The sequence below is a fragment of the Oncorhynchus kisutch genome, linkage group LG5, assembly GCF_002021735.2.
Source record: "Oncorhynchus kisutch isolate 150728-3 linkage group LG5, Okis_V2, whole genome shotgun sequence".
NCBI classification, from domain to species: Eukaryota; Metazoa; Chordata; class Actinopteri; order Salmoniformes; family Salmonidae; genus Oncorhynchus; species Oncorhynchus kisutch.
The window spans coordinates 34,491,464-34,518,214 of NC_034178.2; the positions used below are offsets into that span (position 1 = coordinate 34,491,464).

At 41.1% G+C, this 26,751-nt stretch overlaps 1 protein-coding gene and 1 long non-coding RNA gene across 4 annotated transcripts; one reads left to right on the forward strand and one right to left on the reverse strand.

Annotated features, from left to right (window-relative positions):
- Positions 1 to 200: 200 nt before the first annotated feature.
- Positions 201 to 26,751, reverse strand: LOC109890941 (macrophage-stimulating protein receptor-like). Of its 3 annotated transcripts, none has more exons than XR_004210009.1 (22): positions 26,477 to 26,751; positions 23,045 to 24,365; positions 14,385 to 14,561; positions 14,118 to 14,240; positions 13,842 to 14,012; positions 13,365 to 13,525; positions 11,667 to 11,802; positions 11,299 to 11,435; positions 10,041 to 10,220; positions 9,803 to 9,902; positions 9,473 to 9,691; positions 9,171 to 9,314; positions 8,721 to 8,874; positions 8,426 to 8,515; positions 7,866 to 8,084; positions 7,581 to 7,661; positions 7,140 to 7,321; positions 6,888 to 6,997; positions 6,528 to 6,693; positions 6,210 to 6,346; positions 4,168 to 4,538; positions 201 to 4,099 (listed from the first exon to the last, which is right to left on the reverse strand). XR_004210009.1 is itself a non-coding variant. In XM_031824925.1 (22 exons), exons 2-21 carry the CDS (start codon positions 24,260 to 24,262, stop codon positions 4,310 to 4,312), a joined length of 4,134 nt encoding a protein of 1,377 aa, XP_031680785.1. In that variant the 5' UTR covers positions 24,263 to 24,365; positions 26,477 to 26,751; the 3' UTR covers positions 201 to 3,075; positions 4,294 to 4,309. The 3 variants fall into 3 exon arrangements, 2 of the variants coding, with proteins under 2 accessions (XP_031680785.1, XP_031680784.1); XM_031824925.1 differs by having other exon boundaries at positions 201 to 3,075; positions 4,294 to 4,538; XM_031824924.1 differs by having other exon boundaries at positions 201 to 4,538.
- On the forward strand, positions 4,532 to 7,442 carry LOC109890942 (uncharacterized). The gene is made up of 2 exons (XR_004210010.1): positions 4,532 to 4,648; positions 7,153 to 7,442. It is a non-coding gene; the product is annotated as an uncharacterized LOC109890942 (long non-coding RNA).

Sequence of the window (26,751 nt, forward strand, 5' to 3'; positions counted from 1 at the left end):
GCGTGCGTGTGTGTGTGCTCAAACAGACATGTATGTGGGGGTCTGGGAAAGGAAGTGTGTCCATCTGATGAATGGGCATGTGCCTGAATTCAATTGTATACATTAATTGTCGTCTCACCCATTAATTTCTAATGACCGGTAATTTTTGACCGGGAACACCACAGGTGTACAAAAGTTAAGAAAACACCCAAAATGTAATGAAAATCATAATCATGTATTTTGTGTGTTCAGATGCCCTGTGTGGACAAAGTCATGGAACCATATAACAATCAGATTAAATTAACAACATTTTTCAGAGTGAAAACTTGTAAATCGGTCCAATTCAACTGGATTGCAGCATGTTTAGTTTAGTTTATTAGGATCCACATTAGCTACTGCACATGCAGCAGCTACTCTTCCTTGGGTCCACATAAAATGTACAAATACATGACAAAGTACAGAACAGTTATAGGCAAGAACACCACAAGATATTACATTAAATTAAAAATTAACAATAGACAGTTATATAGTGTAAAGACACCAAGAGACATCCAAAATACTTGTTACACACTATTCATGTATACATATTAATGTTCTTACACAGTGCCTTCAGAAAGTATTCAGACTCCACTTTGTTACGTTACAGCCTTATTCTAAAATGTATTAAATTGTTTTTTTTCCCTCATCAATCTACACAATAAGCCATAATGACAAAGCAAACTTTTTTTTGTTGAAATTGTTGCTAGTTTATTAAAAATTTAAAAATTAAATATCACATTTACAAAAGTATTCAGACCCTTTACTCAGTACTTTGTTGAACGACCTTTGGCAGAGATTACAGCCTCGAGTCTCCTTGGGTATGACGCTACAAGCTTGACACACCTGTATTTGGAATAGTCTCCCAGTCACTGCCGCTTTGAAACATCCCCACAGATTGATGCCGTCACCACCATGCTGCACCGTAGGGATGAAGCATTCTGATGCTTGGCATTCTGGCCAAATAATTCAATCTTGGTTTCATCAGACCAGAGAACCATGGTCTGAGAGTCTTTAGGTGTCTTTTGGCAAACTCCAAGCGGGCTGTCATGTGCCTTTTACTGAGGATTGGCTTTCGTATGGCCACTACTAAGGCCTGATCGGTGGAGTGCTGCAAAGATGGTTGTCCTTCTGGAAGGTTCTCCCATCTCCACAGAGGAACTCTGGAGCTCTGTCAGAGTGACCATCGGGTTCTTGGTCACCTCCCTGACCAAGGCCCTTCTGCACCAATTTCTCAATTTGGCCAGCTGTCCAGGTCTAGGAAGGGTCTTGGTGGATCCAAACGTTTTCCATTTAAGAATGATTGAGGCCACTGTGTACATGCGGACCTTCAATGCGACAGAAACGTTTTGGTACCCTTCCCCAGATCTGTGCCTCAATACTACAGACAATTCCTTCAACCTCCTGGCTTGTTTCTTTTGTTGACATGCACTGTCAACTGTTGGACCTTATATAGACAGGTGTGTGCCTTTCCAAATCATGTCCAATCAATTGAATTTACCACAGGTGGACTCTAATGAAGTTGTAGAAACATCTTAAGGATGATCAATGGAAACAGGATGCACCTGTGCTCAATTTATTTCGAGTCTCATAGCAAAGGGTCTGAATAGCTATGTAATTAAGCTATTTCTGTCTTTTATTTGTAATACATTTGCAAACATTTCCAAAAACCTGTTTTCACATTGTCATTATGGGGTATTGTGTAGATTGCTGAGGAACAAAAACTATTTAATCAATTTTAGAATAAGGCTGTAACGTAACAAAATGTGGAAAAAGACAAGGGGTCTGAATACTTTCCAAATGCACTGTATACAGTACAGTTAAATTAGGTATTTAGAAAGAGGAGAGGCGCTGTGACACAAGATGATTTTATCTGTTTTTTAAAGCTAAACTTGCTTTTTTCCTGAGTAACCTCTGGTGGCATAACATTCGACGATGACATGGCGCTATAGATAACTGAGTGATGCATTAAATCTGTTTTTGGTTTGGGTACCATGAAGAAACCCATAGTGGCATGTCTGGTGGGGTATGTATGTCTGTTTGAAGTGTATGCAATTGGATTATACAAGTAGTTAGGCATTTTCAACACTCAAATGTTTCTTAACCTTTTACTGTAGTGGGCTAAATCAGGGTCACACAGAGTGATTTAACAAATCTACTTTGAAACAAAAGTATGCACCTCACACACATGGTAATGGGCTTAACAAAAAGAAGACACCTGTACTACGACAGAGTATTATTACACTTGATATACATCACAGAAGAAGAGAAATATAACAAAACCATTTGACATCAACACAATATTTTTTGGGGGGGGATAATCCGTATTAATTATGAAACTATGAAAAATATGAATAACATTCCACCCATGAGGCCATTGACTGCAGGAACAGGCTACAAAGACTATAAGATAAGTACATTTCTCCTCAACCATGAAAGACTATTATGCATGCTGTTGATGTTAGTTCTGTGTGTGCAGTTAAGGGCAAGGCGTGCTGTTTTGTTTTGAGCCAGCTGCAACTTTGCTAGGTCTTTCTTTGCAGCACCTGACCATATTACTGGACAGTAATTGAGATTGGACCAGATCAAAGCCTGAATCAAAGTTGATCTTTGTGTCAAAAACACAGAACGTCTTTTTCATAACAGACATACCTCTCCCCATCTTCACTACAACGTTGGCCATATGACTTGACCATGATAACTGACCATCCAATGTCACTCCTAGGATCCGATGTTCAATGGTTACACCCTTTACGCACAACTCAAGTTGAGGTTTAAGTCTAAGAGAATGCTTTGAATCAAATACAATGCTTTTGGTTTTAGATGTATTTAAGACCCATTTATTAATATTACCCATTCTGACGCTGACTGTAACTCTTTGCACGCACACAGGCAGGCAGGCAGTGCGGTGAGAGAAAGAGCAGGCTCTTCATCCCCTCCTTCTGTAAAACCCAGGGTTCTGCCCTCCCGGTACCCAGACACATTCTTTGACGATGTGCGTTTCTCTCAGAACGAATCAAAGTCTCCGCCATCTGGGAATTCACTTTTGTTCTTTGGTAGCTTGGAAATAAAGAAAAACTTTATGTTTATTTCCCTCTGGTTTTATTTGTCTTTTATTATTTTTGTGTGCAAGAAGCCGGATTATTGTGACTTCTTTTTCAACTTTGCTGCTATTTTCCATAGAAAGTCAGCTCGTCTTTGGATGAGTGTTTTATGGTTGTTCTTCCAATTTATTCATTACAAAAACAACTCATGAGCTACTGACCACTGTGTGCAGTCTTAAAGATAGATACATATGCAATTTGAGAGTAAAGAAAGGATGTTATGCATATGGAAAGTACACCAATACATGTTTTTCAATGAGATGTCTCCATTTTACTTTATGGTGTTCAGAAAATGTGATTTACATATTAAAGTGCTGTGTTTTCACCATAGTTCTCCAGTGTTCTAGTAAAACACTGGCCTCTAGTGGAAGTCTTGCTCAATGACAGTCCTGATGGACAACTCATGGGGGTTTGCCAGTGAGGGTTTACACAAGTCTCATTTGTATCTGTTATTGTAAGTGTACAGTAACAATGGATGAAGCCACCACATGGGAAGAAGCTCATGTTAAAAAATAAATACTACTTAAATGACAGATGAAGAATCTAGAATAAATATGTCAATTTATTACACTCTATCTAAAACACATTGTGCATGTGTAAAGGTGCAATTCAATTGTTACATTCCTGAAAAAAATGGGTATTACGCCACCTCCTGGTAGATTAGTGTGTTTACATTGTCTAATACAGTCAGTGATAAAGGCATGGGATTCTGGTTAATCCACAGTAGATTTATGGAGATTTTCTATGAGTGAGTTGAAAATTGAATGGTCCCGGGATAGAAATGTAATAAATTGACATTACATCATAAAATCCAGATTTTCCATCGTACATTAGCAATTTATGTTATTAGTAACTACTATTGTTGGCTTGGCATTAAATAAGCCACTCTATATTTGTTATTTGCGGAATCTCAGTTTTCCATGTGGGTTTTAAGCAAGCTAAAAATTCCCACTTTGACGTTTCAAACTATAATCAACAACCTTTAGTTAGACTTTGTGCATTGCAACTGCTTCCTATCGACACTAGGTAGTAAAAGATAATCAACAACCTTTAGTTAGACTTTGTGCATTGCAACTGCTTCCTATCGACACTAGGTAGTAAAAGATAATCAACAACCTTTAGTTAGACTTTTTGAGGTCCTTGTGCTCATAGCACCAAACCATACTACATGTACCTGTCCTGGTGTGACATCAGGACACTGAGCGTGTGTCTTCAGTGTCTGAGGAATCACACTCGTCTGCGGACTCAGTGAGGGCGGGATAGGGGCGTGGCTGGTCCAGGTTGACATAGGTGACCTTGAGGTTGATGTAGTGCTCCCCCTCCAGGCCAGACAGGATGGTCAGGACAGCAGACACCAGCGTGGCGAAGCTGGGCCTCACTTCTGGGTCTGGGTCCCAACACTGCAGCATGATGGCATACCTGGAGAGAGTTACATATAGCACTTAAATCAAATCAAATGTAGTGCCAAGCATTTTTGGATCTGTGTTGAAATGTAACTATACAACTGACATTAAATTGCTTGTTACTGGGTAAGTACTTAGTAAATACGTGTATATCCATTGCAACAACATTGTAATTACAGAGTTGGTTGTTAAAGATTGTTATATTGTAATTACAATTTAACTAAAAGGGATTAAACTAATGTTCTCCTGTCCCTTAATTTCTCCTAGTAATCTTATTGTCGGCAAAGGTTGTTTCATTCTAACTACATAGTAATTATAAAGGTTATACCCTACTGGGTTTCACTTTACATTGTAAGTTGTTAGCTCCTGGGTTGGTACATGAAAATTACAAGTATATCTTATGTAACTACATTGTTCTTACATTTCACTTTATTCAGTATACCCTTTGAGCCGGGTATGTATTGTAAGTAAATACATGTATTATTAATAAATACATTTATATTTAAATATGTACATGTATTGATCTACTGGGATTTTAAAAAGACAGACTAACTTTCTGTTTTGTCTGCTTGGACTCAAGAGGTAAATATGGTTGTGTTCATCTTTTTGCATGCAGTTTCTTTTGATTGATGTATTTGCAATTTTGACAGTATAATATATTTTTGACGGCCAAACCTGGGGCAATTGTGTGCCAGCCTATGGGACTCCCAATCACGGCCGGTTGTGATACAGCCTGGAATCGAACCAGGGTCTGTAGTGACGCTTCTAGCACTGAGATGTAGTGCCTTAGACCGCTGCGCCACTCGGGAGATCATCATGATTTAGTGACTGCAAAAAAAAAGTATTGATCTACTGGGATTTTAAAAAGAGAGACTAACTTTCTGTTTAGTCTGCTTGGACTCGAAATAAGTATGGTTAAGTTAATCTTTTTGTAGACAGTTTCTTTTGATTATACGAAAATCAACAACATTGTCTTGAGAAAAACTGTAATGTGGTGCTTTCTTATAGCAATAGGAGTATAATTCCTACAAAATGCTTAACTGAAATAAAATAGTATTGTACTAGCTATGTACTCATTGAAATTTACAGACATTTCCCGAAATGATTAAGCAAAAGCGATAGGGAGGTGATTTATGGCTTTTACATATTTGAGATATTGAGACCCATGTTTGTTCCCACATGGAAAAGTCAGCCATTATGTTGTGTTCTTCTTCTCTACAGTTTTTTTCTCAATCGTTAATCTGTCTTTCAACACTTCCTATTTATCACGGTGTGTGTTTGTGTGTGTGTGTTTGTGTGCACGTGCGCATGTGAGGATATCTTTGAAGTGAAGCATAGTGGTGATCATTAACTCTCAGACTAAATTGCTTAACCATATTCGGATATGACTGTGGTGGACATTTACGAGTTTAACACTGCAAGTTGACCTTTCCAACATCCTTTAATTACTGGCTAGACTTTCCTGTTCCTCTTTGTTGCAACTGAAGATGTGGGAAATTCATACTCCATAACTTTCTGATTTGTTTTAATCCTCTCTGTTACAGAATAACAATATTTACTATAGACATATTTATTTACTTTAAACAGGGCTTTTCTTCTTCTTTTGAGTTCTAATATGAGGAATAAAACATTTAAATACATTTAAAAGAAAATGAAATGTCACTAGACTATCATTACCACTACTTACAAAGGGTCAGGACAGAACTGTGGTTGGGGGAGTCTCCTGCCCTTCAGTAGGTAATGTGTGATGTCATAGGGGTCCACCTCTGGGTAGGGGCTTGCTCCTCTCGTTAACATCTCCCACATCAACACCCCAAAGGACCACTGCAGGGGGCGCATGATGAGAAACTTAGCTTGGTGAGAAAGGATTTGGGGGTAATATAAAGTTGCTCTTATTACTGTGTATGAACACTATAGCTATTCAAGTAACAACATAGTCCGTTCTAATTCCACAAATGCTGTCTAATTCTTATTGTTGTTATCAGAAAGTAATTCCTTCCCTTACTACGTCTGACTTGGTAGTGAATTTCAGTGTCTGGAGGCTCTCGATGGCCATCCACTTGACTGGTAACTTAGCCTTCCTGTGGTCCTGAATGCTGTAGTACTCCTTATCAAACACATCCCTGGCCATGCCGAAGTCTGCCACCTTCACGGTGTACGACTCATCCAGCCTGCACAGACAATAACAAGGGCAAACAGAAGGGCCCCAGATTGGTGATCTGTGAAAGCAAGCCTGCAACTATAGTACAGCAGCATTACTAAGTAAAATATCATCTGTTTGCTTATGTCAGGTCTAATGTATAGTTTAAACTGGCGACTAGCCCCAGTTACAGAGAACTGAACTGATTGCTTAACCCTGACTTACATGCAGTTGCGTGCTGCAAGGTCTCTGTGCACAAACTTCATATGTGCTAAGTACTCCATCCCCTTGGCAACCTGAAGCCCAAAGCCAATCAGGTCCTTCACTGTGGGGTTCTACAGGAAGAATCAATACCACACAAGAATAATGTCTGTCACATAAGCCTTGAGACACACTGTATCATTGAGGTGTTAAGGGAATCCCTTGTATGCTGATGAAAGTGAACCGGTGGTAGTTATTGTTTTGTCACTTCCTTACCCTTTTCTCACAGCGTATGAAGTGGCGGAGGTCCCCGTGTTTCATATAAGGTAGTACCACCAGGGGGAGCCCTTCCTGAGGCAACAGGATGCCCAGCAGAGAGAGAACGTTGGTGTGATGGAACCCCTTCATCAGGATGCCCTCCTTCAGAAACTGCTCTACCTCCTCTACATCTGTTATTCCTGATATGACACACACACATGCATGTACGTACGCAGGGCATACACACATATATTGACGTAAAAACTGCTTATGAACAGTCAACTTTTACAGATAAAGCTTAAAAACCCTAAACAAACCACATTTAACCGAGTTTGCATGTTCAATTATCCACACACACGAGCAGGGTTGTTCCATATTTACCCAGTTGGTCACATGTACAGGTGACTAATACTCAGTCCACCTGGTTCAGCTCTAGAACTTTGTGAAGGAGATACTCACTGTTCAATGACTTGACAGCACAATGGATTTCTCTGTTGTTGTGGTCTGTGAAGTAGCCATGATAAACTGTGCCAAAGTGACCTGAGGGAGATAAGAGAACATTATAATTGGAATGAGATGGGTTTAAGTCCCTATTATTTAAAATGGCCAATTTGATTTATATGGTATAATAACAGAGACTAAAAGGTATGGGAGTAGTAGCCTATGTGCATTTGATTGTTGTCTAAAAAACGCAATTAAAAAGCACTCTGTGTAGAGTGCTGTACACACTATAATGAGACTGACCCTTGCCAATGATCTGGCAATGCTGGACAATGAGCATGTCTGCTGGGATCAGCACATCCTTCACCTCTTCCAGGAGCTCTGGTCTGAAGCTGGAGATGGAGATCTTCTCAGGGGGTAGGAGGGGGGTGAGTGTGGGGTCCATTCTGCCTGCAGGGTAGGCCAGACTGGGGAACACCACTGGGCTTCCCAGAGCCGAACTTGGCCTCTGAGGCAGGACTACTAGAGTGGAAAAGGGCAAGGTCAGTAGAGTTCCTTCAGTATGTGTAGATAATGCACATACATCAGTATGTGTAGATAATGCACATACATCAGTATGTGTAGATAATGCACATACATCAGTATGTGTAGATAATGCACATACATCAGTATGTGTAGATAATGCACATACATCAGTATGTGTAGATAATGCACATACATCAGTATGTGTGGATAATGCACATACATTAGTATGTGTAGATAATGCACATACATCAGTATGTGTAGACCTCAACCACTGTTGTTGAAACCAAAGAATAGAAACTGATCGAGACACAATATATATTAGCCAATTAGAGTCTCACCTCTTCTGTAGTCAGCTACAGATGACAGTTCCAGACTACTGCTGTTGGAGCGGTTGTGGTTTTGGGCCAAACGGGTCTCCACCTGAGAGTCTGGAAATGTCACAAGAGTTTTCAATCGTAAACCACGGGAGAAGGAAAATGCATCAAAAGTCAGCAAGACAATGTTAGCTACCACTGTCACTGTGCATGGCTGTAGATGTCCTACGTTAAACCAGTTGCATAAGACATCCTCATTACCAGTCATGGGGTTGTGTAAGATGACCTGATCAAAGTCCAGACAGACAGGGAACCCCACCTTTCTTCTGCTTCCTCAGGTGCTTCATGACTACGAAGGCCAGCACAGCCCCCGCCACCAGGGCCCCCAGTATCCCCAATACGATGCCCACCATGTAGTGATTACTGACCAGGACCACAGCCCCAACGTTGTGAACCTGCCCATTGATGGAGATCTGGGGAAGGAGAGACAGTGGGTGGGTCTTGATTGATTGATTTTATTTCCTAGTTTAAAAAATACACATTCACACATAGATACAGACATATTTCTTTTGTCAGCATTTTACATTCTTTTTAAACTAAGTTATGGTCGGCATGGTCACACATTACTGCCAGAGACTGCTGTCTTGTTTTCCTGTAATTTCACCACACATGTAGGGAAAACAACCAAGTACAGACCAATAGTAGGATGTTTATTGTTAACATACTCTAATGTTGAATGCACAACATAGTGTCCAGTAACCAAACAAACCTTCACAGGCAGTCCTTCACTGATGGTTACGTTTCTGGGGATCCTGCAGGTGATTTCATTGTCCAGGACTTTCGCGTCACAATCCACTCCTCCCACTGTCATAGTGATTGTCATGCAGGAACTCACAAGGTTCAGTTTCTGGTGCTGTGATGGGGAAGAAAATGAGACTTCTGAGTTTTCCTTCTTGAAAATGTTTAAACAATACGTAAGCAATATAAAACTATATTCCTACTCCTTCTGACAGTAAGTAGCTGTCAAATAGACATTAATAAGGTGTGTTGTTATGGCACTGTTGCACTTACATGCAGTGACACTTCATCTTGTCCATGGTACAGCCTAAGTACATGGCCCTCAGTTTCAAAGGGTATGGGCTCGCCATAGGGGTGGTAGGAGAACTCTCCATTCCACAGTCCAACAGCTCCATCCATATCAAAGGAGAGCTCCCCTTCCTCTGTTTCTTCCCGGAGGAGAGCAGGAGTTATGCACTCCATCCGTGTAGGCAAAGACTTGCCTTTGCACACCTGGAGGAAATTATAAAAGAGTTGTATGCATCTGATTACATGAAGAAGAAAAAAGTTTTATCTCTATCATGTATACAGTATGTGGTTGTATAAAATGTTATTGGCCCGTACTCTGATGACAGGCTTCAGGTGGCCCTCGTTGGGCTTAAAGCGGATGATGGTCCTGTAAACAGAGTCCAAGTTCTTCCCTTCAATGATTATCTTTGACCCCCTGGAGTCGACAGAGAAAAACAATGGAGAGTGGAGCGAGTGACAATAACAGATTCTACAGAAACCCACCAGCAGGGCTTATATCTATCCACCTTTTATTTTGGTTGAGATGGTGACAGATTGTAAAGGCTTGGCCTACCTGTCGAAACTGCAGTCTGGGAGGACAGCTGTGACCTCTGGGTTTTCTTTGTAGTAGAAGACTTTGGTGGTGAGGACAGGGGACTTGTCTATGAACACAGTGAGGGGGACGTCCCTCACCTCCGCGATGGGCTGAGACAGACAGATGATGGAGGACATGTTCCCTCTGGGCGCTGTGACACTGGAGGCAGGTGAAGTAGGGAGGAAGTCCAGGGTTAGTATACTCCTACAGGTAGGACTTACTGTATGGTCACCTCACTCCACATGTGGCTTTATGTGTTTATCACCCCACAACATGAAAATGACTACTTAGAAGATATGTATATTTTGAAAAGAAATAAAAGGATACACCACACTGAGTTAGTCATCACAACTACTAGTTTTTCATTCACTCCCTGTAATTGAGCGGTACACAGTCAGATTGCGATCAGTTTGCGATTACTGTACACACACACATGCTGGGACAAGCATGGGGCACACAGGTAAATAGTCGATAGTAAATTATGTCATACAGGCAGGTATTTTAGAAGTACAGGTTAGAGGAAACAGGCTTTGGGTGAAAACATCACAGGAGAGTCATAATGTCATAACCAGTAACTGGATCGTTCCACGAAATGAGTGCCTTTGCATCCTTTGAAATTTTAATTTGACATTTTGCACCAAAATTTAAATTTAAATTAAAAGCCTGTTATATTCAACCAAGTGGCCTTTAACATAGACCACATGGAAAATTGAATAAATGTGTTTATTTTTAATAAAGACTTAATAACGGGCCAAAATCATAATTGTAAAGCCTTAGTTATTTTGTTTCTTTGACAAAGTCATTTCTGAAGATTATTATTTCTTTCATGTGATTAATGATTCATTTGATTAGGGATTCGTCCCATTTTTTAAGGTCAACCATGTTACGTGAATTGAACTCTCGTTTTAATATGGTTAAACAATTCCATTTAAATATTATTTTCAAAATAAACATTGAACATCTAATTGTCAAATCATAGTGTAAAAGCAGGTGAGCTGATCTGTCAATTTTCTGATGTTTTGTGATGGAAAACATAGTGGGCCAAGCATAACAAGTCAACCCTGTTACCCATAGTCATTTTGTTATTTAACCTCTTGAGATGGAAAAACATGTTTTTTATTCAGTTGAACATGCGCTTTATGACAATGTAAAACATTTTTGAAATCAACCGTTTTTTTTCACCAAGTTACACATCTCAAAATGCACCGAATTGGTGGAATGACCCTACTTCATCCACCTGGTGATTGGGCAGGGATCTCCATTCAGAGTGACCCTCCTGTTCTTCCCAGCGCCCAGGTGAGGCCCAGTCACAGTAATCAGAGTTCCCCCAACACGAGGCCCGTAGTTGGGCTGGATGTCTGTGATGTTGGGAATCTGCCAAAGGGAGCAAAATGTCACCAATTTAATCCTAAAGCCATTCATAAAGTACCCCTGAAAGAGTAATGGTGACTTTGTATGTACAACAGAGGATACTTCCAAACTCACTTTGATATTTACAGTATGTCTCTGTTACAAGCAATAATACATCTTTTATTAACAGAGACATAATCAAATGAGTCACCCAACTGAAACTAGGTAGTGCAACTAATTGTAGATTCAAATTACCACAAAGGTAAATCCTGGCATTTCTGATTTCCCGTCGATGGAGTAGCGGCCCTCCATCTTCTCCTCATGCACCTCCACAGTGATGTTAACTGATTTGGACAGCTCAATGGGCCCAGAGTGGATCTTACACACCAGGCTAAGGAGCGGCACAACAACAGTGTCAAAGTAACATAAAATGTCAAAAAGATTAAGCAGAAATCACCATGAGACATTTCAGTTGAATTAACATCTACAGTATGTTTCCTTAATGGCCCATACTAGTTGAGTAAAACCTACCTACTGTACATACAATAAACCTATATGTCAATATGACTAATATGATCCACTGTGCATCTCAAATCAAATCTTTCACATGCGCCGAACACAACAGGTGTAGACTTAACCGTGAAATGCTTACTTACAATCCCTTTCCCAACAATGCAGAGTTAAAAAGTAAGAAAAATGTGCACCAAATCAAAAGGAAATAGTAACACAATAAAATAACAGTAGCAAGACTATATACAAGGTGCACCGGTACTGAGTCAATGTGCAGGGGTACGAGGTAGTTGAGGTAATATGTACATGTAGGTAGGGGTAAAAGTCACTAGGCAATCTGGATAGATAATAAACAGAGTAGCAGCAGCGTATGTTAAGAGTGTGAAAGTGTGTCTATGTGTGAGTGTGTGTGTGGTGTCCATAAGCATGCGTGTGTGTGTGTGTGTGTGTGTGTGTGTGTGTGTGTGTGTGTGTGTGTGTGTGTGTGTGTGTGTGTGTGTGTGTGTGTGTGTGTGTGTGTGTGTGTGTGTGTGTGTGTGTGCGCATGCGTCCGTGCGTGTGTGTTGGCGTCTCAGTGTTGTATGTGTGAGTGTGTGGTTAGAGTCCGGGGAGTGTGCATACAGCCGGTGCAAGAGAGTTAGTGCAAATAAAAAGGTAGTCAATGCAAATAGTCCGGGTAGCCATTTGATTAACCATTCAGCAGTCTTGGCACTCTGGTACCACTTGCCGTTGAGTAGCAGAGGGAACAGTCTATGACTTGGGTTGCTGGAGTCTCTGACACCGCCTGGTATAGAGGTTGTGGATGGCAGGGAGCTTGGCCCCAGTGATGTACCGGGCCGTAAAAACTGCCTTTTGTAGCGCCTTATGGTCGGATGCCAAGCAGTTGCAATACCAAGCGGTGATGCAGCCAGTCAAGATGCTCTCAATGGTGCAGCTGTAGAAGTTTGAGAATCTGAGAGCCCATGCCAAATCTTTTCGGCCTCCTTAGGGGGGAAAAGCGTTGTCGTACCCTCTTCATGACTGTGTTGGTGTGTTTGGAACATGAGCGGTCCTTAGTGATGTGGACACCGAGGCTCTAAACCCGCTCTACTACAGCCCCATCTATGTGAATAGGGGCGTGCTCTGCCCTCCATTTCCTATAGTCTACAATCAGCTCGTTTGTCTTGCTGACGTTAAGGAAGAGGTTGTTGTCCTGCCACCACACTGCCAGGTTTCTGACCTCCTCCCTATAGGCTGTCTTATCATCGTCTGTGATCAGGCCTACCACCATCGTGTCATCTGCAAACTTAATGACAGTGTTGGAGATGTGTGCGGCCACGCAGTCGTGGGTGAACAGAGAGTATAGGAGGGGACTAAGCATGCACCCCTGAGGGGCCCCCGTGTTGAGGGTCAGCGTGGTGGATGTGTTGTTGCCGACCCTCTGTCATTGTGAGTAGTACTCACTGTGTGTTGTTGCTCTTCAGTGGCAGCACGGCGCAGGCTGTCTGTCCCAGTCTCACCAGGTGGGTTCTGGAGCTGATGGCAGGCCTCAGGGGAGACTGAAACTCCCAGCCACACAGAGTCAGCTCTGATTGACCATCAGGGGGAGCTGTCTTAGGGAAGAACTAGGCCAAACAGGAACAAACAGATTCAGCATATGAACTTTCAATCACAACCTATCATTATCACAACATACAAATACTATACAAAGTTATGGTCACGTTATGGTTATGCCCAGGTAATCTGTGACTATGGACAATCTCAAACATATCTTTATGATAACCATAAAGATATGTTTGGCATTTCTTTGAATTCAACAACACATTATTCCACATAGAACCTAGCCAGCAGTAAGATCCATTGTATGGTAGGGTAGCTAATTGCTCCGATCCAAACCTCCCTGCACAAAACAAACACATTCCTCTCCCCAGTTCTTCTCACCCCGGTAATACCAGGGGGGCAAGACTCGTTCCTCCAGTGGCCCCTGCACTCCTCCTCCCAGGAACACTCTCCAGAGCACCAGCCACAGACCATAAACTCAGGGGCTGTCAGGCACATGGCACAGGTCATGAAGTGCTGGCAGCCTGGCCCCCTCTGAGGCACCTGGATCACCTGCCAGCCAAAGAGAGCGATTTGATTAACTTTGATTCAATCAAAGAGTCACTTTGATTGCTGTTTTTGCTAACTGTAACTGATTTTGAACTGGCTTTTCCAAACCTTGTCTCCAACCACAAACAGTAGAGATTCTGACGAGTACACAGCAGCAATTGGGGAGACCCTCTGGTTCTCTACCAAGGTGTAATTGGCAAAGATAATAGGGCTTGATCTTCTCAAAACAAGCTGCCAAAAAGACAGAGCAGATCGTTAATAATCTATCGAAGAAGAGCAGAACTATAGTATGTTCACATTTTTCATTTAACTCATCTTGGATTAGATCATCTTGGATCAGGATCACACTCTGTTGTGAGCTGTCCCCCTCCATACCTGGAGGAGCCGTCCAGTGGAGGTGCCAATGTGTGCCACGGTCTTGTTCTCTATGGTGGTGACAAGCAGGGAGGTGAGCAGGATGTCATTCATCTGCCTGTTGAAGAGGTCCACTCTGTAATAGGGCTTAGACACCATGGTGGGGTGGTCCCCGCAGGTGGCGTTGTTCTCCATGCTCTGGTCACAGGGAGATGGGGCATAGTAAATAGGGAGATGTACGTTCTGAGTAGGGCCAGGAGTTTTTTCTGGTCACGAGCCTAGAGCGGGAAAATAATTGGGCCCTAGCTCCCAGAGTTTCTTCTGGTCAAGATTAATCAGAATAATTCTGGGCTGCAAGCCAAGGACTCATAGGGGCATGTGTTATTAAATCTACTTGTGCTATTCAAATAACATATTCAAAACTACTTACACAATACTTAGATCATACTTTTTCAGCTTTTGGTAATTTTGTGTTATCTTGATCCATGTACAATGTGTTCACATTTTGGGAAAAAAGAAATATTACAAAAGCTCTCTATCTACAACCTGTTAAAGTGCAATAGTAAATGTAGGGTATTATATCTGGTACTTGACATCAGGCCTTGAGGCACTAAAGCCTACTGCTGTTGTTTCGTGAACAGATGTTCTCGGAACAAGGAACTGGGTGAGCAGCTTACCTGATGCCAAGTGAAAAACGAAGAAAAGGTTTTAAAGCAAATTGCACCCTAGCTTGTGTAATGCTTTAGAAGGGAACACTTTGAGAACACACTGACCAATGAGTTCCTCCACAGTTCTGATAGTATTATATCAGCTATAGACTGTGCAACTTTATTGACTGGTTTTGCCCACCTTCCTCATGGGACCAGAAACTTTCCTGAATGAACCACAATGGCGTCTGACCTCAGATGCCAAAGACCCATGGTGATTCATAGCTCTCGCTACTATATTATATTTATCATACTGACTTGGTGCAAAGAAACTCCCATCTAAAGAGGTACAAATAACATGTTAAAAAAACATAATCAATTGTCTCAGATCTCAAGTTCCAACAGTCATTGTCATGAATATGCACAAAAACTAGAAGAACAAGGATATAACCAAGGAACAGTATGTGATTATTAGTTCAGGTTCAACAGAACTGTTGGTGCTATTTGGGAATCAGAATTTGTACTACTGATACAGATGCCAAAATGGAATATGCCTTATCAGTGTATTTTTATGACACTCTGTATGTATATGTTTTCTCCCACAATACTGTACTAGAAAAAGGTTGGCGAAGGAGGATTTGTTTCCATGGCTTCATAACATCTGAGCATGCTGGAGGTAGACAGTGTGGCAAAGACCAGACAACAATAAGCACTCAATGCCAGTACACATAAATAGGCTTCAAATTATATAATAATTATATAGACAATGACACTCATGGGAGGTGTAGTTGTTCTTGTGAGAAGCAGGGTTGTTGGTAGCAGCTGTGAGCTAATGTTGGAGAGGGAGGGACCCGGATTTCAGATTCCTGTAAATTCCAGCTGGCAGGCCACTCCTGTTCTGAATTGTGAAAACACAATGAAACAGCCAAGTACTGTGAAACTGCAGTTACGTTGGTCGTACTGGGTTACGGATGTAAAAATCCCTCAAAATCTGCTGTTGATTCAAATTAGCCCCCCTAAAGAATTTCAGAGCCAGAGATCTGTAGAGGTCGGGGAATATTTGGGGGGGTCAAATGTGATCTCAGAGTAGTAACACTCACTGGCACGTTTTCAGCTATTTGCTGAGTAAATAAAACATGTAAAAAGAACAGTCTAAAATGTAAATGGTCGTTATGGCAGACACGCAGTTCAATTTCACAGTATTAAAACATGTTCATTCCCAGATAAATGAGGCATACAATTCATTTGACTGACAATAAAAAATTGCCAAAGGCACCGTTCCATGAGAGATTTATTCAAAGACGCATATCCGGAAACAAGTTTAAAAGCTAACTAACTCCCAAATACGTTGGCCTCTGTCCAAAATCATGTTCTTTTTCAGCTATTTGTGTTGCTATTTGTGTTGGCTGTTTTCTTTTGTTGGCAAACTGTTGTGTCCTTTTTCCATTAAGCAGTTTTCCATCCCACAAAAAAAAGCTTCCAAACAAACGGATTGCTCTCTAGAGGAGTCAAGAGCCAGTGAATGCTATTGGTTGCTACAGGAATCATGTTACAACTGTGTCATGGCCTTGTCTATCCTGAACCTGATAAAAAGGATAACAGCCTAATTAGATTTCAAAGACACTGTTTGGCTTACTGTTAAATATACATGTAAACTGACAACTAAAGAATTTTGATTAAGCCTAAATCACAGTTTCCTTTTTATGGATATGTCATCTGGATCATGTGAGATATAGAGGATGTGTGCATAGTGGATCGACTACCCAAGGCAGAGAAGTAAAATAATTTGAACACACTATAAAGTCTCTGCTTTGGACTGGGCAATACAGAAACATTTTGTGGAGCAATTGCATTATGACGTCAATGGATTTCTCTGTGCCTAGATAGCTGTTTGCACATGAAAATAGAGATAAAGGATTTTTTGTTGTTGTGATTAGTGATTGCTGTCGGAATGAAAAATAACTCCTTCCTTTCAACCCTCCTCTGCTCCTGTGTAAACCAAATTTAGCAGGTTGAGACAAACCTATTGCGTGATTAAATACAGACCATTAAACTCTGACATGCCTGCTTTTGTTTAACATCCTTGTCATGTCCATGCACTTACTGTAAGAGAAAACATCACCCTTTACTTACCACCCACAAGAAATTCCATTGGCTCTTACTATACCTAGCCTACAGTGGCGGTCGGTGTCATTTAAGATGAGGGAGGACGATTATTTTTTGGGAGCATGGCCTTCTTTCTATTACAGCATACTGGATGACTGTCATTCAAACTCCATTCACCCAGTTCAATGTAACATTGATAAGTTTGGGCTACTATATGCTACTCAAGTATTGCCTATACCCATCATGAGATTGTGACAAATGAGCCTATGAATTAAAGTTTTCAGTGTAGGTGCACAGGTTGAGAGAAATTTGAGTAATCAAGGGGACAGACATTGACACATTCAATACTGCCTTGCACAATCCTGCCTGCATCTAGCTGATCTAGGATGTAATCATTAGTCCAACAGTTACAAACAAGAGTTTCTATTGGACAAATTCACGTATGTTTATCCCCGTTTCATTCTGTTTGCTTCCGTTTAAGAAACTTTTTTTCCAACAGAATTGGCAGAGTGAATACACCCCTGATCACACGCAAACACGGTTCACTTTCATAGCAGCCACAAACAAATAGCATGATTCCTTTTATCATTGGGATAATTCCTTCTCACATCTACACGCTCTCCTCCTCTCACCTATTCCCGTCGCTTGTGGACTTCAGTGCACAACACATCAGCTGTCTGTGACATGGCAAAAAAAACTTTCCAAGCCAAACCTTCATATAATAACCTCTAACCCCTACACACAGCCTACATCGTTGTCACCATATTAGCTAACATAGCTACTAGAACTAATGCGTTAGTAAAGCCGCTACAATCATACAGTACAGTGTACAGTTTGCAAGCAATTTAGCAGTTACAATACATCGGCGGGCCCCAGTGACAATACATTAAAGTTAAGCTTAACTTGACTTGGAAGAATTCCAGTGTTGGATAGCCATAGCCAGCTAGGTAGCATAGCATCCGTCTCTGTTTGAGCCAGGTGTTTGAGTAGGCTAAACAAGCTAGCTGCATTTGCTAGCTAAGAAAGTGAATATACAAAATACAGCTCTCTCTCTCTCTCTCTCTCTTGCTTCTCCTTAATTTTTGAAGAAATTAATTTGTTCAAAACTGTTCAACTATTGTCTTTCTCTCTCTTTGAGTCAACTGCTCACCACATGTTATGCACTGCAGTGCTAGCTGGCTGTAGCTTATGTTTTCTGTACTATATTAATTATCTAATCCTTTCATGGGTGGGCAAGAGCTCTGATAGGTTTGATGACGTCCTCCGGAAGTTGTTATCACTACTCTGTAAGTTTATGGAAGGGGGAGAGAACCACGAGTCTCCTAGGTTTTGTATTGAAGTCAGTGTACACAGAGGAGGATGGAAACTAGCTGTCCTCTGGCTACACCATGGTGCTACCCTACGGAGTGCTATTGAGGCTACTGTATACCATCATTGCAAAACAGTGTGTTTTAATCAATTATTTGGTGACATGAGTATATTTAGGATATCTAAAAAGGACATTTTTTTTTATGTTTCACTAGTTTAATTTTTATGAAATTCACTGAGGAGCCTGGTCCTCCCATTCCTCCTCTGAGCAGCCTCCACTGATACACAGGAATGAGAGTCATTGAAATAATCTGTTTTTCTGCTGAAAGAGTAGTACAGGATGTTCCATTACTCCTCTGGAGAGTCCACTTCTTCCTGGTTGGAAAATAGCTCACACTTTTGTACAGTTGTTTTTTTTATTTTATCACTGGATCACCCAGTCTCGCTGACTCCACAGACATCCAAGTCTCCATTTTACCAGTCCAGCCAGACATGTACGTAACGCATCTAGGCTCAGGGCCGGTCCGTCCTAGTCAAGACAAATAAATTGCAGCCCCTACTAGAATAGTCCCAGTAAGCTAAATGACGTTGAAAAGATATCTAAAATACATATTTTCCAGATATCAAAGTTTGGTTCACTTTAGGTTCTGAATGAATGTGAAAATATGTGTTTTCCAGACATTGAAATCAGGTTCATTTTCAGTTCAGAATGAAAGTTGAAAATATGTATTTTCCCTACATTGAAAATATGTATTTCCGGGCATTGAGATCAGATTCAATGAAAGTTGAAAATACCTATTTTCCCTACATTGAAAATATGTATTTTCCGGGCATTGAGATCAGATTCAATGACGTGGAAATCAAGGCCGGTCCGGACTGCACCAAAAAAGGACGTTCAAAAGTATTTTAGGAATGCCGATCTATGTGGTAAGCCTACCATATGTGACCGACCGTCTAGATTCGGTCTTATGTAGTGAACTTTTAAAGGGTGTTGACTGACTAAATAAAAGCAGGGCATCCTACTGGAGAATTTTAGAACTTGGACACTGTCTCATTGACCTAACGTTATATCCTAATTTGACTTTGATGCAGGTCATGTTGTTCTTCACATTACCTTCTATGGTAAACACACACTATATCAAATACAATCAATGTGTATTTGTCATATGCACAGGACACAGAAGGTGTAAACGGTACAGTGAAATGGTTAGTAGCATAGTGGAGTCTTTTGTTTAGACATGTAGCTAGTTTAACAATGAACCATAATCCCAACTCATAACATCACTACCCTGTATGAATCTATTGGTAGCTAAAGCTAACCAACTAGCTAGGTTCAATGTGAGCTAGCTAGCTAGCTAACATTAGGCTAGAACTAGAAATGCAAATGGCTCTGAGATACGAATCATATTAGTACACAGATCATACACGTAACATTAGCTAGCGAGCCAGCAAGCTAACGTTAACTAGCTAGCTAAAAGTACGCTTTAACTTGCAATGAAAACGACTTTCTGACTAAATTAGAAACATATAATATCTGATAATATAGCTTTTTTTTACCCGTATACATGGATGAACGCTTCTCCCTCTCTGTCATGGATGCTATGGTTGCCCTTAGTTTGAAGATGTCATCCGGAGACAAGTGTTTTATACAACAGCCTTCTTCTGTGTGTTCTCTTTTCGACTCCCTCAGCAAATTCATAGCGGCAGATATGAGACCCTTCTCTGTGGTAGAGAATGCGAGGTTCAGAAAAATGTTTAAAGTGGTCGAGCCGCACTTCACTACTCCTTCCCGTACACTAATACCTGCCTTACACAACAACAAAAAATATAACAACTTGAGAGCAAGTTGTCAGAAACGTGGTCTGTGGCTCTAACCACAGACAGTTGGACATCTAGAGCTACCTTCCTGTAATGGCTAATTTCATTACGGCAGAGTGGGAGATAAAAAGTCATATCCTTCAAACACGTCCCCTTAAGAGTAGTCACACCAGTGTAAACTTGGGGGAAGAGCTAAGGGAAGTAGTTGCAGTGTGGAAGTTGGAGATGGATAATGTAATGATTCCTGTGACCACTGATAACACTAGAAATATTGTAAATGCAGTTGCGCTACCTGGATTAGGGCCACAGATAGGATGCTTTACTCACGTTATTCATCTAGCATCTCAAAAAGCAATGTCAGTGAATCCAATCTCTCGCCTCTTAGCAAAGATCAGGAAGGTGGTATCCTTCTTTCATAAAACCACAACTGTTGCACATGTTTTCAAGACAAAACAGGAGATGCTGGAGCTGCCAAACCACAAACTAATCCAAGATGTCCCTACTATATGGAATTCAAGCCATGACATGTTTGAGAGATACCTTGAGCAGAAAGTTGCGGTGTATTCTACACTGACTGATCAAGCTGTGAGGAACAATGTCTGGCTCCATGTCATCTACAAGACCCTGCTAGGTAGAGTCCCCCCTTATCTCAGCTCGCTGGTCACCATAGCATCTCCCACCTGTAGCACACGCTCCAGCAGGTATATCTCTCTAGTCACCCCCAAAACCAATTCTTTCTTTGGCCGCCTCTCCTTCCAGTTCTCTGCTGCCAATGACTGGAACGAACTACAAAAATCTCTGAAACTGGAAACACTTATCTCCCTCACTAGCTTTAAGCACCAACTGTCAGAGCAGCTCACAGATTACTGCACCTGTACATAGCACACCTATAATTTAGCCCAAACAACTACCTCTTTCCTAACTGTATTTAATTTTTATTTATTTATTTATTTTGCTCCTTTGCACCCCATTATTTTTTTTATTTTTTTTCTACTTTGCACATTCTTCCATTGCAAAACTACCATTCCAGTATTTTACTTGCTATATTGTATTTACTTTGCCATCATGGCCTTTTTTGCCTTTACCTCCCTTCTCACCTCATTTGCTCACATTGTATATAGACTTGTTTATACTGCATTATTGACTGTATGTTTGTTTTTACTCCATGTGTAACTCTGTGTCGTTTTATCTGTCGAACTGCTTTGCTTTATCTTGGCCAGGTCGCAATTGTAAATGAGAACTTGTTCTCAACTTGCCTACCTGGTTAAATAAAGGTAAAATAAAAAAATAAAATAAATAAAATGTCAAAGATATTGTGACTTTGTCTGAAAATGACATAAGACTAGCAGAGGAAGTAATCAAAGTGTGCAAACCTCTCAAAACAGTGCATTCCATCAGTTTCCATGGTCCTGCCTATGAAAACAATGATCCTGAAATCAATGGTGGCATCTGATAAAGATGAACCCGTAGTAAGGGATGTCAAGACTGCTATCAGAGTTAACCTGGAGCCTAGTATGCTGACCCTGGTGTCCAAGACTTCTGACACAAGAGCACCGCTTTGGACCCCCGGTTCAAGTCCCTGCTGCACCTGGATGCTGCTGCTCGTCTGAGAGTCTACAATGAACTCACAGCAGAGATTGTGACCAATATACAACAGGTATTGTAATTATTTTGTTAATGTGACGTTTATTTGATTAATTAGTGATTTAACAATTCATTATAAAGCAATAATTGTAATTGTCATAACAGCGTCTGATATATATATTTCTAACAACAAATCATATTTTTTTAAAGCCACTTCAGAGATTTTTATCTAATTTAATTCTGCCAGGTCAAGCCACAGATACCACAGGAGCCAACCCCTCTCCAGAGATGACAGACGACAGGGGTTCTCCTCCAGAAAATAAGTCTGCCATGGCTGAGCGTTTTTGGGGAGTTGCTCACGACCCAGGAGCAGGGAACCAAGTCGAAGGTCAAGGTCGTAGAGGAGGAGGTGGCCTCATACAGGGAAGTGGACCTTATTCCTCTGGATGCTGATCCACTTACATGGTGGAAGACCAAAGAGTTAATATACCCTCATGTTACCATGTTAGCAAGGCGCTACCTGGCTGTGCCTGGGACCTCTGTCCCTAGCGAGAGGGTATTCTCCACAGCGGCTGCCATTGTCACAGTAAGCTGATCTGTGCTCACTACAGATAATGTGGATAGACTAATCTTCTGAAATAAAAACTAGAAAATCTGATTATTATTATTATTTATTTTTTCAAGTAACCAGTCTCAAGTGGTCCTATTTTGTTTAAAGCACTGCTATGTGACTTAATGTTGATATATGCTGCTGGACTAAACACTTGTTGAAGTTCTGTTTTAAATGACTATATTATTTCATGTTATAAGGCAGGCACTGCTGATTTTTGTTGTCCCTTTGTTTCCATATCCTCCTGAGAATTCAAGCTACCCATGTTTACTATTATAATAAATGGAAAATCTAAATACAAATTACATATTTCTCAGGCATTTATTTTGTCGATGTATTGAAACCGTACCGAACCGTGACACCACAGTACAGTATCGTACCGAACCATGAGTTTTGTGAATCGTTTCACCCCTATTAAGTAGCCAAACTAACTAACGTTTACTCAGGCTGTCACAAATATTACAGTGAAGTGAGGGAATAACTCTCATGCTATCTATGCATTGTGAAGACAACCTGAACAGACTGTATACGCATAATGTATATAACACAATTTACCAACACCTCTCTGGATCAACCTGTGTGAGTGAGTGTTGAGTTGGTGGGCTCACCTCATGAGGACAGCTCTCGCAGGCCTGGAAGTGGCAAAGTCCCCGGGACAGCTGCTCTGGGCCAGACTTACAGCAGTCATCCACCCCGTCATCGATTGCCTTGTTCACATTGTCCATTGGAAAGGCACAGAGGGCTGAGTCGTGCTCTGTGACCCTATTGTCATCTGTGACAGCGAACACTCCATACAGGATGTCATCCTCTTCCTCTGCTCCAAGTTCATCCGCCAGCTCACTGCCTGCCTTCCCAAAGTGGGCGGCCTGCACCATGTTGTACACCACATCCTTAAAGGCCTCACTCCCGCTTACCGTGTTCCTTCTCCTCCGTTTGGGTTCAAACCGGCACTCCAGAACCACCTCCCGGTACCTCCTCATCTCCCACTCATTCCTCGGCAGGCGGCCCAGCCGCGTCTGAAACGGGGAGAACTCTTGGTCAGGGCTCTCTCTCTGGACGGACAGGAAGTAGACAAACTCCTGGGTGAAGAAGCTGTAGACATACTCAATGTTGTAGGTCCTGCGCAGGCTAGGCAGAACGGTCAGTCCCCGCACGTCATTGTAAAAACCGTCTTCTGACGCCAATGGTCGGCGCACTGATATGGACTTCCTGTCATATCTCTGTGTCATGCTATCATTTACAGTGGAAGCCACAAAAAAGTATACAGTCTGTCCCTCCTCCACCATGGTGACTTTGGTGCCCAGCGGGCTGGCAAGGCAGTCGGGACAATAGGCAGCAGAGTTAGATTCTTTTCTGAATAAACATTTAGATGAATTCTTATTGGGTGGTTGTCCATCTGTCTTAAGTTGGTGGAAATGGCATACACCATATTGAGAACTCCCACAAGAGTATAAATACATAAAGAATGTATCCAACAATAATACCTCATTGTCAGTGTTCTCTAGGAAGTTGGGATCCTTGTCAACGTCACACAAATCACAAATCTTACACTCAGGGCCGCCCACTGGGCCTGTAGGAAGCTCCCACACCTTCTCCAAACTCATGTTCACAGCCTCGATCACATTCTGAGATGCCACATACACTTCCTGGTACATTGAGTTGGTCACTATGTTTTGGATGGGGCTCTTTGTTTGGAAGAAGGGCATGGTGTAGACCACAGAGAAGTTGACAGGGCTAGGGGTTGTGGAGGGGCAGGTGTCCAATGTGGAGGTCAAGACAGTCTGGAGCCAGACACATGTCAACCACTGTGTGGCCCAGTGGACCATCTCCACTCTCAGATGCAGAGAGAAGGGGAGACTGACGTCCTTGCGTTACCTCCAGGTCTGATTGTTGGACAATGTCATCCTTATTGAGACCAGCTGCAGATCTCTGAGGAAAATAAAACATTATAAATGATTAAAGTGGTCCTGACTGTCCACAAGATTGCAATCAATATGATTCCTAAGCTATAAACATAATGGGATTCTATCTAAAATAACGTAGAGTATAGTACTTTCTGGTCGAGACAAGTATGAGAGAGACAGTGATGAAGAAATGTGGTCATAAGGAAGCAATGTTAAAAGCTTCCTCTGTCTCATAGTAAACAATAGCCTAATAGGAAATGTTTAGATACCGGTAGCCAAAAAGAGCTGTGTTGGTATTACACAGTATGTGTCTGTGAAACCTCTTCCATCATGACATACAAAAGCCTTTTTTTAATTAACAATCTGAAGTATTTCAAAGTGCCTGAAAATGTTATGCTCTGTCCTTTGAGCTTGAAAATGCCTTGCTAAAGCACAACCTAATAACCTAATAACGTAAAAGCCCTTGTAGTGTCGAAGCATCTACCCCAAATTGTGCCATGTTCTCATACAAAGCAGGTAAAAGTCATTCAAACCCTCTGTCTTTCCAGTGCAATACAGATCAATAATCCAGACATCTTCTAATGCAAGAGAATAGCGATTTCCCTAGAAGCTTTAATTTCCCTAGAGGTCTTTACGTTCGAATGATGAATGGGTTAAACACATTCTAATTGCTAATCAATACTGAGCCATGACATGACATACATGTAGCTACTGCTGAAGTTGACCAGAGTACTTAATTTTCCCGGGTAGTTGACCAGAGCACTCCATGTCCCGGACATTGTGCATTTGCATTGAGCCACATCCCCTGGGTTGATGATTAACCGGACATATCACAGCCAGGTCACAGGTAGCACTCAGGAACCTGGGCCTCTCTACTTTGCATTCCTGTCACAACCACTACATGCCTTTCAGGGAAAAAGATGCACACGGACTGATGGCCATACAATACGTGACTCTTAAGTCCCACATGGAAAGCGGGAATTTCAACAACAGAAGCATTATAATGTGGCTATATAACAGTCTTCAAGACAGTCTACAAAGAAATACCTATTATAAAGTTATTAGCCTTTAGACTTGATGAAAAGTTGGAAATCTTAATTTATATAAATATATATATATATATATATATATATATATATATATATATATATATGCACAGTATATAAATAATTCATCAATAATTCATAGACTAGCATTGGCATACATGTTACATTTTAACACCTTCAACTTCATGTCAAACACACAGAGGTTTAGTGTTTAAAAGCAGCAGGGACATGGATGTAAGGACTGAGTGACTTTCTTCATGCTCATGGTTAATAAACCAAAGGTATGAAATTTAGTTTCCATTCGTTGCCATTTACAGGTAGGCATGCAACGCATTGCAATCTGGTCTTGGTCATTGAAAAGTCACAAATAGCATTATCTTCATTCAGGTGCTTTCTGCAAAGGTCATTTGAAGAGTAGAGCATTTCAATATGTATCAATGAATAGAGTGGAGTTCAGTAGTTCTGAGAAACCCATGATTTGTCTCTGCAGCTTGGTCTACTGTCTGAGCTTCTGAACATGTCCAATAGCGCTAATACATGTTTTAGCTATTCAAAACTACAGAGACGTGATTAATAGGTTTATAATTCCCACAGACACCCTGTTAAACATGCAATAACGCAATATGAGCTTATCTGGCTTGCAGGAAATGCCATGTGTATATCATATTGAAACAGTTATGATAAGGTACACAATTCCTCATAAATCCAGGTCGACACATACGGTCGTAATCAATACACTGATAATATATAATTTGGGGATTTCAGCAACTATCAATCAAATTCAAAGACTGACAAAAACAACAAACCGAATAAATGTTCTGTCATTCAAGTGGAGTAGATATAAACAAAATATAGAATACCATATAAACAGAAAGAATGGAGTTGACACGTTAGGAAATGTTTCAGATTATTAAATCAATCAGTGTTTACAATATACATTTTAATTCACTATAAAGTTGAATATATTCGATGATGTTGTCTAAAAATCACAATATAGATTTTTGGGTGAGAACCACAAAGAACGAATAAACTCAGAACTCTGCAAAATTATGTAACGCATGTTACTAAACCATAACTTTTCGCTACTTACCTGTTTGAGGTTATGCACGAACGTCACGAATCTCAGAGTTGTCCTCTTGACAGCAACTGACAATTCCTTGACCACGCGCGGACTTCGAAAAGTTTTCCCTTCACCAATATTTATTTTCATGGAGAATGTGCTGTATGCGTAGCCTACGCTATTTTTCAAACAATGAAAACAGTTTTTATTTCCAGGCGAAAGGTGAATCATAGACTGCAGTGCACCAGACGGTTTGCTGTACTCCTCAACTGAGCGCACGCATTCACCTCCTCTTCGCGCATAAT